The sequence below is a fragment of the Euleptes europaea genome, chromosome 1 (genome assembly GCF_029931775.1).
Source record: "Euleptes europaea isolate rEulEur1 chromosome 1, rEulEur1.hap1, whole genome shotgun sequence".
In the NCBI taxonomy this organism is placed as follows: domain Eukaryota; kingdom Metazoa; phylum Chordata; class Lepidosauria; order Squamata; family Sphaerodactylidae; genus Euleptes; species Euleptes europaea.
Genome location: NC_079312.1, coordinates 95,507,476 through 95,523,283, shown reverse-complemented (window position 1 = coordinate 95,523,283; position 15,808 = coordinate 95,507,476). Strand labels below are relative to the sequence as shown.

At 46.3% G+C, this 15,808-nt stretch overlaps 1 protein-coding gene across 6 annotated transcripts in view; it reads left to right on the top strand.

Moving 5' to 3' along the window:
• Window positions 1-6,727: 6,727 nt before the first annotated feature.
• Window positions 6,728-15,808, top strand: part of RAPGEF6 (Rap guanine nucleotide exchange factor 6) — a 173,163-nt gene continuing 164,082 nt past the window's right edge. For all 6 annotated transcript variants that reach the window (XM_056854283.1, XM_056854265.1, XM_056854300.1 and 3 more), the window contains exon 1: window positions 6,728-6,839. In XM_056854283.1, the coding sequence (XP_056710261.1) occupies window positions 6,771-6,839 (69 nt within the window). In that variant the 5' untranslated portion in view covers window positions 6,728-6,770. The remainder of the gene's footprint in view (window positions 6,840-15,808) is intronic.

Below are 15,808 nucleotides of genomic sequence, written 5' to 3'. Positions count from 1 at the left end.
TGCAAGCACTGGGTCATTACTGACCCATGGGGTGACGTCACATCCCGACGTTTCCTAGGCAGACTTTGTTTACGGGGTGGTTTGCCAGTGCCTTCCCCAGTCATCTTCCCTTTACCCCCAGCAAGCTGGGTACTCATTTTACCGACCTCGGAAGGATGGAAGGCTGAGTCAACCATGAGCCGGCTACCTGAAACTGACTTCCCTCGGGATCGAATTCAGGTCGTGAGCAAACCTTGGGCTGCAGTACTGCAGCTTACCATTCTGCGCCACGGCGCTCCTTATTTTAAAATAGCTGTATCAATTGTGCACAGAGCTTGTACTCATCATTATAGGTTTGCTGAGACAGCATTGGATCCTATGTCATATCTGAGAAAGAAAGAAAACTAAGATAGTCACACAGGTTTCACCAAATATGAAACAGACCAAGCTGGGAGAGCAGCAGAGGGGTTAATGGTTGTTTGGGGTGGCTGCTACACACCCCTTTTTACAAACCTACCACTGCATATTCTCTTTATTACAGGATATCTCATATTTCATTCTGTGGAATGTTGGATGTACTGGATTCAAATCCCTGCACAGCTATAAAACTCTCTGGATGGCCTTGGACATTTCATTACACTACAGTGTTATTGTGAAGACTGAATAGGGTAACCATCTATAAGTCATCCAGAACTGTGAGCAAGAAGCAGCTGGTACAAATAAGGTAAGCGGCCCACATTGTGTCAATCATTGTTGCATGCATATTATTTCCTATCACTCATAATGGCTAAAGTTATGCTGCAATGTTTTAGTGTTTCAAATGTGCGTATTTTTCATTAGTACAACTGGTATGCCTATGTCTGGGTTTTATCAAATTATAGTTTTGCAAAACTGCAAGGTAAAAAAAACTTTCCTGAGTTTGTGCTTTAAGAGGGGAGTGGACATGTTCATGGAGGAGAGAGGTATTCATGGCTACTAGTAAAAATGGATACTAGCCATGATGCATACCTATTCTCTCCAGTATCAGAGGAGCATTCCTATTAAATAAGGTGCTTTGGAACACAGGCAGGACAATGCTGCTGCAGTTGTCTTGTGGGCTTCCTAGAGGCGCCTGGTTGGCCACTGTGTGAACAGACTGCTGGACTTGATGGACCTTGGTCTGATCCAGCATGGCCTTTCTTATGTTCTTATGCTTAATGTGGTCTATTATTCATTTATTTTCTGTTGACTTTTTGTAAGTTTGCTGTTTGTGGAAGTGCTCAATTGTGCTTGATGCTTTTTCTATGCCCTTCCATTTGATTTTTATCATTACCATTTAACCCTACCATATCTTGTATACCTATTATTTGTTTCTTGTTGGCACTGCACCACTGAGGGATAGATCCAGTGATTACCTTTTATTTTCCTAAGTGCAAAGTCTTCTGGCAGTGGAGGAAGGCTTTGCCTCACATAGGGCTTCCTCCATTGGAGGAAGATTCTTTTTCTCAGAGGAAGATTCTTCATTTAGACAAAGGGAATCTTTGGATCCAGCCCCTATATTTATTTCCTATGTGCTACAGTAGTGTAGAAATCCATTTCATACCACACACCTGTGGAGATAATATCAGCAGCACTGAAGATTTTTTTTAAATGCAAAAAGGTGGCTTTTAACAAGACTGAAGAACACCATACCAAATCACTACATTTTAAAAATCGGAGTTATTGTATCAAAACTGGTTCAAAGATACATAGGTCCCAGGGTATAGGGAAAAGCACACAATCCAATCTTGCTAAAGCTAAGCAGGTCTGGCTCTGATCAGTGCTTGGATGGGAGAATTCTTAGGACTGTTATGCATACTGCCCTGAGTTCCATGATGCAAGAAAGGTGTCTTATAAGTATAATAAACAGATATGATCCTGTCCTGTTCACATATTTCTTGATATACAGGATGTAGGACAGGGCCAGGTTGTTAATTCAGGATGTTTACTTTGGTTATTTACAACAACTTAATGTTGTGTGACAGAATTAATGTCATTCACACATAGAATATATGATATCATGGTTACATCTACTCACTCATCCAGGAAAGCAACAACCCGGTGACCAAAAATCTTCAAGCAAAAAATGCAAACATGTGAAGGCTTCTATGGATATTCTCAACTATCACGTAATGCTATTCTGCTAGTGAATGCAACTCTGTCCACTTATATTTTGGTGAATATTCCAGAGCTGCTGAGAGAATGCAACATCTAACTACCAATAATGACAAACAAAGGGGAAAGCAGTCGATTCAGCTGTTGTATGTCTGTAAATAGATGTGGGAAGAAAGGAATGCTTAGTGACACAGCAATTATCCCATACTACCCTTTCGCCACCTAGACATTTTAGAGGTACAAATTTAAAGCAACTCTGTACCAGGAAGCTGAGTTTGCAATTTGGCCTCCCATTCCTTTGCCATCAATCTTCTCCACTCTTATTCATAATTTCTTCTGTTCATTCTCCTTTGTTTGAACAAGGAAGAAAGTTGTGCACACTGTTATATGATTGCCATAGGTTTCTGACTTGGTCATTTACAAACTGAGTGTGGGACATTTGTGGGTTCCTGTGTGGGGTTGAATTTAGAGTTGATATCCAAAAGAAAAACCAGTAAGCTGCAGCATCATTCTCTAGCTCACTGTTTATTTGAATGTTTTATATCTTAGCCTAATTCCACCATTGCACTGAACAATGTATTTACTTATGAACAGCTAATGATTTGACCATATACATCAGTTCAGCTTAGATTATGCTACCAGGCTCGTAAGTGACAAACTTCTTAGAATTTTTTTAAAAGAATGATGGGAATACTAAGTAGGAATTGAGAATCATGGGAACAGAGTCTCTGATATGGATTAAGGGCAGCATACTTAGTTATCCCTTTACATTCTCTCAACAACCCTGTGACATAGTATAGAGTGAAAATTTGAACTTTAATCTGAAAAGATCAAGTTATTTCTTCTGTACGTGTGATTCTCACAAAATATCCACATTCCAATTTTTATTTTGCTTCACCACACACAATAACAAATTGTAGATATTTGCCATGACATGGTAAAATCAGGAATCGTGGTAATCACACGGCTGAGTCATCATGGCCTTCAGGGTGAGGGACGCCAAACCATATTTAGTTCAACCTGCATCTGGACACCTGAAAATGGTTGCATGAGCTGTGCTCATTTTGGAACACCTTTATCTTTACATATGTGTGCAGACTACACCCATGGTTAAACGTACAGGCATTTATACCAAGTAACATGATAGAAAGTGACCTCTGGCCCAGAAACCTTGCAGGATCAGTATGGTATTAGTGGGCAAGATGGACCATTGCCTCAGATACAAGGTAATCAGAATGTGTGTGTGAAGTGCCGTCAAGTTGCTTCCAACTCATGGTGACCCTATGAATCAATGCCCTCCAAAGCGTCCTATCTTTAATAGCCTTGCTCAGGTCTTGCAAACTGAGGGCTGTGGCTTCCTTTATAGAGTCAATCCATCTCTTGTTGGGTCTTCTTCTTTTCCTGCTGCCTTAAACTTTTCCTAGCACGATGGTCTTTTCCAGTGACTCTTTTCTCACGTGACCAAAGTATGATAGCCTCAGTTTAGTCATTTTAGGTTCTAGGGTCAGTTCAGGCTTGATTTGATCTATAACCCACTGATTTATTTTTGGCAGTCCATGGTATTCCGTGGTAATCAGAATATATCAATACAAATATCTTAGTGCCTTGGGTTTATGGCAGATCCCCAAGGCCCTTTCACAAATACAGACCATAATTCCTCCCAGAACATCCTAAATCAACCTATTGTTTTCCATACATCCCAATAGCCTATCTTTAAAAGCTATTAATGGATGACTCAGAGGAAATGTGGAGGAAGCAAAGGCATTACAGTGATTCACCTGCCTCCTGTTATTCATTCCAGTACCAGGGATATCCTGAACATGAAAGATATCGATTAAAAAAATACAATGTACTGGAAGCTCCTTAATTTTTCTTAACTTATTTATACTACTAGTGTTCACAGAGTCCTTTGATGATAAATTATACAGGCTAACTGTCCTTAATGCAACAGTCTTCTATTGCACCTTAACTTTATTCTGTGTTCTTAATTCCTATTGGAAGTCTTGCAAAGAACTTTTTGTCATAATACTGTGCAGGAACTTTGAATACAAGTTTCCCACTTAGATATAAGAAACTGTCTGAACATCTTGTGCATTATAAACTCCAAAACTGGCTGAATTTGACATAAGACTTTATTTGATCTCTGTTGGTGAAATACAATGCTACAGACCCAACTTCCCTCTGCAGCACTACACAATGCATAGATTATCAAAATGAAGACTGAGGTAGAACAACTACCACTTTTCTGAAGAAGTGAGCTGTGACTCACAGAAGCTCATACCCTGCCAACAACTTTTGTTAGTCTTTAAGGTGTACTGGACTCTTCCTCTTTTCTACAGGTACCCTACAGAGAGGGATTTCAAGTGAAATCAGTTCACTGACTTCCTGTGTCTGAAATAACCCACACCTTCAGGTGCTGGATGCAGCAAAGGATGTCCCCACCCATAATACACACCTCAAGATGCGGAAAAGATGTGTATGTTTGTTATGTGCCGTCAAGTCGCTTCCGACTCATGGTGACCCTATGGATCAAAGTCCTCCAAAATGTCCTATCTTTGACAGCCTTGCTCAGGTCTTGCAAATTGAGGGCTGTGGCTTTCTTTATAGAGTCCATCCATCTCTTTTCCTTTGTCTTCAACTTTTCCTAGCATTATTGTCTTTTCCAGTGAATCTTGTCTTCTCATAATGTGACCAAAGTACGATAGCCTCAGTTTAGTCATTTTAGCTTCTAGGGTCAGTTCAGGCTTGATTTGATCTAGAACCCACTGATTTGTTTTTTGGGAGGTCCACGGTATCCGTAACACTCTCCTCCAACACCTCAGAGAAGATGACACTAGTTTAAATTGCCCCTAACAACCGCTCGCTCGAACTCTCCCCTCAAAGGCAGGACTTAACAGACCGCGCAGGCGCGTTGCGCTCTGCTCGCTTCCCCGCGGGCCGTTTCCTCCCACTTTGACAGAGCCCGAACCAACCTCGAACCAGACCGGAAGCCAAGGAGCGCGTATCCGTCTAGCCTCCACCTCTATGGTGTTTTTTTTTCGTTCCACGACGGAGCAAAGGAGGGTGGGTGGAGTTGGACGGCGTCCCGCCTGGACGAGCCGAAAGTCGCTCTCCTCCCTTCGTTCCCGCCAACTGATACTTGGTGTAAGGAGCCCGCCCTCACGTCCCTGTGAAGGAAACAAAAAGAGCAGCGCGCAGAGGAAGGCGGCGCGCGTCTACGGAACTTCGGGGCAGGGGGAAAGGGCAAAAAGCAAGCACACCCCGTTTGTCCGCGTAGCGAGGAAGGTTTAGGGTTGTTCGTCCCTTGCGCTTGAAACCAACCACCCGCCCGGGGTCCGTGTTTCTGTCTTGGGAGGAACGAGAACCGCAGAGCCACGCCTGTGCCTCAGAGCGAGAGCGGGCGGGCCGACGAAAGTCTAGAGTCTCTGGCCGGTCACTTGCAAGTACTCAGCCCGCCCGAAAGGAAAGGGGGAAGGAAAGAAAGAAAGAAAAGAACAGGAAAGAGAGGAGGAAAAACTTTTGGGCGTCGGTTGAGAACGAGCCCGGAGGAGCCCCGCGTGGAAGCCGCGTCGTTGGTGAGGGGCAGAGCGAGAGAAAGGAGAAGAAAGGGGGGGGGAGCAGGAGGGGAGCCCGCCCGACAAGACCCACCGACCCTCCTGCCAGGCGGCGTGTCTTTCAGGCCCCTCTCTTGCTTTGCTAGAAACCGACCCTCCCCCCTTTTCCTTTGGCCCGTTTGGCCTTATTCATACCCGCGGGGAGCGGCCCCCCCCAATTCCCCCCCGGATCCCAATCGACCTCCCCCCCTTCCCCCCCCCAACGGTGCAATTTAAAGCTTCCGTTTCCCAGCGGAGCCGCACGCCCAACTCCTCCCCGTCTTAAAGAGTTTCATCATCGGGTTTAGTCTCCTTTCTCGCTTCTCCCTCCCTCTCTCCCCCCTCCCGCCCCCGGTCCGCTTTCCAGATTTCTGGACCCCTGTGGGCTCGCCTCCTTCTCCCCAATGGCCGGGCCCCGGGCTTTGCTCCCATCCTGCCCCCAGCCCTCGTTCCCCCTCGCCCCACCTCTCGCCAGGACTCCATGTGCTTAACCCGACGCCTCTCTGCCAGCTCTCCCTGTCGCTTCCGGGGGAGGAAGAAGAAGCAAAACAAACCCACCACCCCAAACCCTCTCTCCTCCTCCTCCTCCTCCCAGAAGCTGCAAACACTCCCCTCTTCCCCTTCCCAAAATGTTCCTCCTCCTCTGAACCTCGGGGCGTGATGAGGTCTTTCCTTGGGCTGCTCTCCCGAGTTTCCTGCTGGGACAGAAGAGGCTGCGGCTGCTCCTCGTTGCTGGATCGCCTTGTGAAGCTTTGAAAGGCTTGGAGGGAGATGTAGCTCGGGATGGTTTTTCGCTCTTTTGGACCTGCCGGAGGGAACGGGGAACGGGCCAGACGAGCAGAGGTCTTTGTAAAACCTGCCCCTTTGGGTGGGATTGCCGGTTGTTTAGGGTTATTGAAAAGGAAGGAGAGAAATAGTCAGAGCAGTGACGTTGGAACTGGGGGTCTGAGTGCATTTAAGAAGATTCATGACCAGCTGAAATAAAGTTTATGCGGCTCTAGAACGATTCTCCCCCCCCCCCACTTTCCCTGCGGATCTCTACAAGCGGAGAAATAGCCGTATAGGATGACATCACGTGTGGATCCCAGGATTAAACAAGCCTTACGGAAAAAACCATCAGAAAGAACTCAAGAGGTATCTCATCCCCTTGCAATTTTAAGTGTTAGTGATGTTTCGTACAAGAACTTCTTATCATAGCTGTTACTTCCATGTCGGAAATTGCATGGAACCCACTCGTGACAAAGTCACGCATTTGTTTTGCTTTGCTTATGCCATGCTCCAAGTCTCAGTTGGTAGCAAGCTTCTGTGGCAGGCCTATGGGAATCAAACATATGTACCCTCATGTGTCTGCTAACATTTCCTTATGGAAGGGCTGTCATGTAGTGAAATTTCTTGTATGATTCAGCCCTTATCCAGACTGATTTAACAGCCCAATTTTGTCCTAGTGCAAATATCATGGTGCAACTATTTATTTTTCCCCCTTTTAAATGTGTTATTCCCTCTTATTAAATGCCTTGCAATCTCAGTGGCCTTTTGAGAATTTAACACATGAGCCACTTAAGATTATTTCCTGGGCCAAGAAACGTTTAGAAAAACCTTTAGCCTGCCTGTCACATTGGGCAGATGTTCATCACTTACAGTTTACTTACCCTTTTTCCAGTGTTAAAGAATGGTGATGGAAAAACCAGTTATTTGAACATAATAAAATCATAGTTTGAAACACATGTAGCAGGCTAATAATAATTTTTCTTATTGAGCAAGTGAATTGACATTCGTTAAATTGTTAAACTTACACTGAAATCCTGTGCAGATTTTTTCCATCCAAGCCCATGGATTTAGAAGTAACTACATAGAAGTAACTGTGCTGTCATTCTTCTAGAAATACAGTTTGGGTTAAAAAACTAGATTCACTTTGTGACGTGTAGCTTACATAAGACCAGTGTCAATGGGGGTTTCCTGTTGTATTCACTGCCTGATAATGTTTTTGTTATTTATAGATTTGAATGTAGTCCCTTTAATCATATTTGCTTTTCCAAGTTATGATTCCACATGAAAGAGACAAGGAGAGCAGTCTAGGGAGATAACCATTTTTAGGTGACTGTGTATAAGGTACTGAACAATAGTGGGGGTTACCGCTCTTGTATTCCCAGCGATGTATTAAAAGTTTGAAAACGTTATAAAAAACACTGTTCGCACTTTCTATGTATTCCCACCAATGTATTAAGAGTTTGAAAACGTTATAATAAATACTGTTTGCACTTTATTTGGCCCCTTTAGCTGTGAAGACGTCTTCCAACCATTTGTAAGCTGCGGTATCCAAAAACCCTTTTAAAGCTATGTTTTTTATAACATTTTCAAACTCTTAATACATCGCTGGGAATACAAAGTGCGGTAACCCCCACTGTTCCATGTTGCTGTTTCGGTTAGGAACAAGGTCTTTTCACAAAATATATTAAAGTTACTAACCGTAGGCTTATTCTATGCCTTATTTTAATGCATAGAACAAAATGATGGTTAGTAATTTTAGACAATCATGTGTGCTTTTCTCAGTGTTTTTTTCTCTTATACTATTTTTAATATACTGATCTTGGAGACTTACAGTGAAGTCAAAGGATTTAGAAGGGTGTAACTTTGCTTAGGCTGGCACTATTAGCATAATTTCTTTTGTGTTTCCTGTTGACTGAACTGGCTTTATTTTTGTTTTGCAGACAAATGTGGCATGAGGCATTGCTTGTAGGATATATTGTCTTTTAAAAACATTTTTATTTTTAGCATGTTTTCTAATTTTTATCTTATCCCGAAAATTTAGCCCCAAAATTGACCTCCCTCGGTTCCTAATGCATAAATTTGGATCCTAGTAATTGAGTTCATTGTTAACCACTACAATAATGCTCATTTTTAAGACTTAAGTTGAGTTTTATAATCTGCTAGGGCAGCAGTCTCCAACATAGTGGCCACCAAGTATGTTTTTTCAAAAAGTGGGTGGGGCCAGGTGGGGCTTTTGAGTTTCTGATGTTTGTGGTATAATGCTGACTGTGGCGTTATGTACAACACTTTACCTATGCAAATAGCAGGGTAATATTGTAAAAACACAGTGGGACTTGCTTCTGGCTAAACACGATAGGGCTGCACAGCTGAAATGCTTAATGTACCTAACTGGACCACCTTGTATTGAAATCTTCAAATCTTCCACTTTTCACGGTATTTTTATAATTCAGGGGGAAGTTGATAATAACATCACTATATCAAATTTTCATCACTTTTCAAAGATCATTTATATTCCTAGCAAAATCTCTCAAGAATCTCTCTCTTAGGCTAAACATATTCAAGGAGCTGTCACCAGCCCTTTAGCACCAGCTGTCATTGTTACAAGTCATGGTGCAGATTAAAAATGGTTGGGCTCATGAGAGAAGGGTTCCAGTAAAGGCGATAGCCAGGAGAAGAAGCACCCCTCCAAATGGACAGATACTGCTAGCTTCGTTATGTGCATGTAAGCAAGAAAATATTTTTTAAAATGTAAGTTTTATGCTGTTGAACATTTTAGGTAGAAGCTCTATTTAATAGTTATTATCATAGCAATGTATAGCCGTACTCCCTGAGATTTTGTGGTTGGTGCCGCCTTCTGTGGCAGCCATTTTGTAGTTCTTGTACCAATCTCTGTACCTGGCTTAAAAAGGTTGGAGATTCCTGAACTAGGGCTATGCACTTGTGGAGTGATTTTTATTTTCAAATGTGTCTTTGTTTTATTGCAATTCCCCCATAGATTGTTATGTTATCTAAGCTCTCTTAATACCTTCCCTGACTTCTTGAAAAGTGGTGTGAAAATTGAAGTTACTATATTTGTATGGAAATAGCCTATATAAATGAATTTGTTGCCTCAGTGCCCTTGATTTTAGTATTTGGTTGTTTTATGCTAGATATATGAATGTCTTGTCAAAAGACAATTTCAGGTGGGTAGCTATGTTGGTCTGCAATAGAACAGCAAGATTAGAGTCCTGTAGCACCTTAAGTTCATTCCCAAATTCAGAACAATGAACTCCTCCCCCCCGCCCCAAGGACTGAATAGGGACATAGGATTCTTATATTCCTTCAGATGCTAATTTTCTGCCCTTAAGCATTTCTTAGATAGAGCCCTGTCAGCGAGGGCATGCAATCGGACCCTGGATAGCGAGGTGACTTCTGTTTCACCTCTCCTTCCCGTGGGAAAGAGAAAGGAAGGAAGAAGCAACAGCCATAGGCTCGAGAGATCTCCATTTCAAAGTGACTTCCTGATTGTAATCCTGCTCTGGTCTTAAGGTGTGAATTCTCTCTCTTGGTGTTGGGGAACCTCTGATGTTTTGCATTTCAAAGCTTTTACTTGTAAACATTCTAGCTTGTGCACTCTATAAGAATGCCCTCCAAATGATTTTGCGCCATTGTAACGTTGTGTTTCATAGATTACTGTACCCTTCCTTTCAAATAAATTCTACTTTAACTCTCTGCTAACGTCTGGAGTAAAGTTGATGATTCCTGAGAGGCAACGGAGTCCTAGAATCTGACAGTACGTTACAATCCCAACCTTTTTTGTTTTCGGGTTAGAAGTAGTATTAGGATGTCTGTACCACCCTCGGTGCCGCTCAACGCGGGAGAGGGGCTTCGGCAGACTCCTGCTGATATTGAGGTTGGCCAAGGAGGAGCGACCCCGGAGCAGCCCTCACCCGGGCCTACCGATGTCCCTGGGAGGCTAACGTGGACCCCCCGACTCTCGGGGGCCGGGCAGCGGCAGAGAGCAGCGTCGGAACCAGGAGGCGACTTCTACCGGGGACCGCTGGCCGCTTGGTATGGAGAAGGGGAAGGGTGGAAGGACCCCACGCTCGCTCACACCCCTACCCTCACTGCAGAAGCGGCCACTCTGATACGCGGACAGAATCAGATGCTCGTTCTGCAGAATCGGGACCTGCAGACTCAGCTAGACACCTTGCAGCGGGATCTGGCAGCTGTTCTAGGGGCAGTGAGGGGGCTTGGACAGCCCGTGCAACCACCCCAAACGGATTCGCGGCCGACTACAGGGCCGCTCGTTGTTGGGGAGGCTCCCACGCCCAGACGCCCTACGGCCAGAGACCTGAAGGTATCTTTCGACGGATCCAGCTCACAGTTGTCTCACTTTTTACTCCAAATCTCCGGCTTCATGAAGGACCAGGGGGAGACCTTTGCCTCGGAAGAAGCTCGGGTCAGGTATGTGATCAGCCTGCTGGAGAAGGAAGCGGTGGAGTGGGCAGTGACGGCGGCAGAAACTATGCCTAGGGTTTTGGCATCCCTGGATGAGTTCTTGTCCGCTCTGCGACGCCGGTTCGAAGACCCCCACCGGGGGGAAAAGGCAAAGATTGCCATGCGTCGTTTGAAGCAGGGAACCCGCTCAGTGAGTATGCACAGGACTTTTTATCTTTGTCGTGCAAGATACGGGAGTGGAGTGAGGCCACAAAGGTCCAGCACTTCCGCGAAGGGTTGCGGTGGGAAGTGCTGGATGGCTGTTTGACTTTGGGAGATCCAGAATCAGTGGAGGAGTGGATAAGTTTGGCAGCCCTGGTGGAGAATCGCAAGCTTACCCTCCAGTTCTCCAAGGATCGTCCTTCGAAGACGATCCCTATCCCGCCCGCGAGAGGGGACAACGCAGCAGGCTCCCGGCGAGAGGGAAGACATCGAGGAGTCTACAGTCTCGACAGGGCGCGTCGGTTCAGGGAGGGAGCTTGCCTTCAGTGTGGGAAGATGGGCCATTTTGCAGCAAAATGTACCAACACGCCGTCAGAAGGGACGAGCAACAGGGCGACACAAGAGCGGGAGGCGACACCACCTCGGAATCTGGAGCACAGGAGAGCGGAGGGGATGAACGGTCGCCGTGGGGCGGCGGCCCTGCAAGCTGAAACCTCATCGGAGCTCCACAACCGTTGTAACCGAGATAGTTTCCGAAGCCCCTCACCGGCAAAAAACGAGGACGGCCTTCTGTGAGGGAACCGGCACGGAAGGCACCCTCGGAAGAAACCAAACCGGATCCATGTAGGGTGAGTGACCAGGGAGAGACATTGCTGATACCTGTTGTGTTACGAAACCCCCAAGGGGGGAACCGGTGGCCGTTGTGGCTATCTTGGACTCCGGGTGCTCCCGGACCCTAATTGATCAGGCAGTGGTAGAACGTCTGAAAATTGGGACTCGAGAACTGGATCAGCCCTTACATTTCCATCAAATGGATGGGAGTGACCTGCGGGGAGGGCCGGTTCATTTACACACTCGCAAGATGTGGCTGGGGGTGGGAAACCACTGGGAACAGATCCACTTCACGGTAGTTCCTAAGATTTCCTACCCGGTGGTTCTCGGCATCAATTGGTTGGCGGGGCATAACCCAAGCATTGATTGGGAACAAAGGCGGGTGGTGTTTGGAGCTCCCCAGTGCGAAAAACACAGCCGGGATGATTTACCCGGAGGCGAAGGGGGAAGCGCCGCTGCGTTGGAGGAACCCACGTTGCCCCCAGAATATAGTGATTTCGCAGATGTATTTGAGGGGACAGACTGTGACTTATTGCCTCCTCATCGCACTACGGATTGTGCCATCGAACTGATTAAGGACGTTAAACCGTCCAAGGCCCGAGTTTATTCCATGAGTCCTCAAGAGAAAGCAGTGCTGCGAGAATTTCTGGACAAGAACTTGAAGCGGGGTTTCATACGGCCGTCCAAGGCTGCATTTTCTTCTCCCTGCTTCTTTGTGAAGAAGAAAGGTACATCTGATCTCAGACTGTGTGTAGACTATAGGGGGCTTAACGCGATTACTGAAACTAATGCCTACCCCCTTCCCTTAATCCCGGACCTCCTAAGTGCGTTACAGGAGGGTTGTGTTTTCTCGAAAATTGACCTGGCGGAAGCCTACTACAGGGTCCGGATCAAGGAGGGGGATGAAGCTAAGACAGCCTTTTCTTGTTGTTATGGTTTGTTTGAATTTTTAGTCATGCCATTCGGTCTGTCGGGGGGGCCCTCGTGCTTCATGCAATTAATTAATGAGATTCTACACGATCTCCTATTTCAAGGTGTAATAGTCTTTCTCGACGATTTGCATATTTATTCCAAGGATCCCGCAGAGCACAGAGAGTTGGTGCGGGAGGTATTGCGTCGTCTAAGGGACAATCATTTGTATGCTAAGTTATCAAAATGTGCATTCAACCAGGACCAATTGTCGTTTTTGGGTTATGTGATATCTCCCCAAGGGTTAAGCATGGATCCGGAGAAGGTGCAGGCAGTGTTAGAATGGGAACCTCCCAGAACTCGCAAACAGGTTCAGCAGTTTTTGGGGTTTCCGAACTTTTATAGAAGTTTTATTCAGGATTTCGCTCAAATAGCTTTGCCTATTACTGATTTGCTTAAAACCAAAGGGAAGGGGCAAGAGGCCACCTTTGCACAATACCAGGTACCTTGGACCGCCAGGTGTCAGGCGGCTTTTGAAACTCTTAAGGAGCGCTTTACCTCTGAACCCATTCTGGCGCACCCAGATTGCTCCAGGCCATTCACCTTACAGGTAGATGCCTCTGACAAGGCGATGGGAGGCGCACTCCTTCAGAGGGATGATCAAGGGAGACTTAGACCCTGCGCATATTTTTCTAAGAAGTTCTCTGGCCCTGAACTCAACTGGCCGATTGGGGAAAAGGAGGCATGTTAAAAAAAATTAAACATGCCCTCACGGTTTGGCGACAGTTCCTGGAGGGAGCGGCCGAGCCCTTTGTGGTTTGTACAGATCACCGTAACCTCGAATCGATTTTGGGTCAGCGGAAGCTGTCCGCCAAACAAGTGCGTTGGTCAATTTTTTTCTCTAAGTTTCACTTTACCATCAAACACATGCCTGGGAAAGAAAATTGCTTAGCAGACGGACTGTCTCGCATGCCGCAATATGAGTGTCAGGTTGAGCGGCCGGTGGGTTCTCTTTTCACACGGGAACACCTGGGTTTGACTCCAGAGGGGAATAGTGCAGGAGTTCTGACCAGAGCACAAAGCCGCGCGGCGGCACAAGACTCGAGTTCGAGTCCCCGTCGAGAAGTGGTCGCTCCCACCTCCTCATCCCCAGCAGTCCCCGGAGAACTTTCAACCACAACCGCTGGGGAGGGGGGGGGAAATCTCCCAAATAGAGCGAAGGGACCAGGCTGAGGGGCCGGTACCCACCTCCTTGCCGGGGTCGGATGCTGCCATTCCCCGCCTCTGGGCAGTTCCAGAAAGCCTCCCGGAAGTAGTCAAGACAAGGTGGGGGGAGGCTCTTCAGCGGGAGCGGGAGGATGAATCTATCCCATCCCAGGTGACGGACAAAAACGGTATCTGTAAGAACAAACATTACGTGCCCAGGGAGCTGAGGAGGGAAATATTGGAACGGAGCCACAGTTCAACTATAGGGGGGCATTTTGGGTTTGCTAAATCCTTGCACCTAATAAGAAGACAGTTTTGGTGGCCTGGGATGCGCCAAGACATCGAGGTATTTATCAAATCCTGCCCTGTGTGCGCAACTAGTAAACGTTTGATGGGAAAGCCCCCGGGATTACTAAAGCCCCTAGAAACTCCCGAGGCACCCTGGCAAGTGATTGGGATGGACTTCATAACAGACCTCCCGTCCAGTCAGGGGAAGACTGCCCTGTGGGTAATCACGGATCTTTTCTCTAAGCAAGTTCATCTCGTGCCGTGCGAAGGGATGCCATCTGCACACAAACTGGCTCGTTTATTCATACATACCATATTTAAACTACACGGATTTCCGAAGAAGATAATTTCGGACAGAGCCTCGGTGTTTGTGTCTAAGTTCTGGAAAGCGTTCTTAGGAATTGTAGGTGTGCAGTTGGGTGTGTCATCTGCCTATCACCCCCAGACGGATGGGCAGACCGAAAGGGTCAATGCGGTGATAGAATGTTATTTGCGTTGTTTTGTTAATTATCACCAAGACAATTGGGTTGACCTGCTGCCACTGGCAGAATATGCCTACAATAACTCGGTACACTCTGCAACCGGGATGAGCCCATTCAAAGCGGTTTATGGGATGGATTTTGGACCATTAGGGGCTGTATCTACCCCACCAGAAGGCGATCCCCCCGAGGTGTCTAAATGGGCTCACACAGTGAGGAACACTTGGCCCTGGCTTGTAAAAAACCTGGAACAGGCTAAAGACAGGTACAAAATACAAGCAGACAAACACAGAGCACCTCAGTGGGAATTGAGGGTCGGAGAGAAGGTGTATCTTTCCACTAAGAATCTCAGGTCTTTACGCCCCTGTAAAAAATTGGGCCAACGGTTTGTGGGCCCGTTTCCTATCTCCCGAGTTATCAATGAGGTTACGGTGGAGTTGGAGCTACCCAAATCCTTACAAGGGGTACACCCAGTGTTTCACGTGAGTCTGCTAAAACCCTTTCTACAAGCACCAGAATGGCACCCCGAACCCGAAGCGGCAACTCCCATCATGGTGCAGGGCGAACAGCACTTTGAAATCTCCAGGGTGCTCGATTCTCGGAGGCGCAGGGGGCGACTGGAATATCTTGTGCGTTGGAAACATTTAAATTCCAGTCACGATGAGTGGGTGTCCGCTGTTCACGTACAGGCTCCAACCCTTGTAGCGGATTTCCATCGCCATTACCCTGACAAACCAGGAAATCTGGGGGGGGGCCTTTGGGGAGGCGGAGTGTCAGCGAGGGCATGCAATCGGACCCTGGATAGCGAGGTGACTTCTGTTTCACCTCTCCTTCCCGTGGGAAAGAGAAAGGAAGGAAGAAGCAACAGCCATAGGCTCGAGAGATCTCCATTTCAAAGTGACTTCCTGATTGTAATCCTGCTCTGGTCTTAAGGTGTGAATTCTCTCTCTTGGTGTTGGGGAACCTCTGATGTTTTGCATTTCAAAGCTTTTACTTGTAAACATTCTAGCTTGTGCACTCTATAAGAATGCCCTCCAAATGATTTTGCGCCATTGTAACGTTGTGTTCCATAGATTACTGTACCCTTCCTTTCAAATAAATTCTACTTTAACTCTCTGCTAACGTCTGGAGTAAAGTTGATGATTCCTGAGAGGCAACGGAGTCCTAGAATCTGACAAGCCCCATGGCATGGAGCGGTAA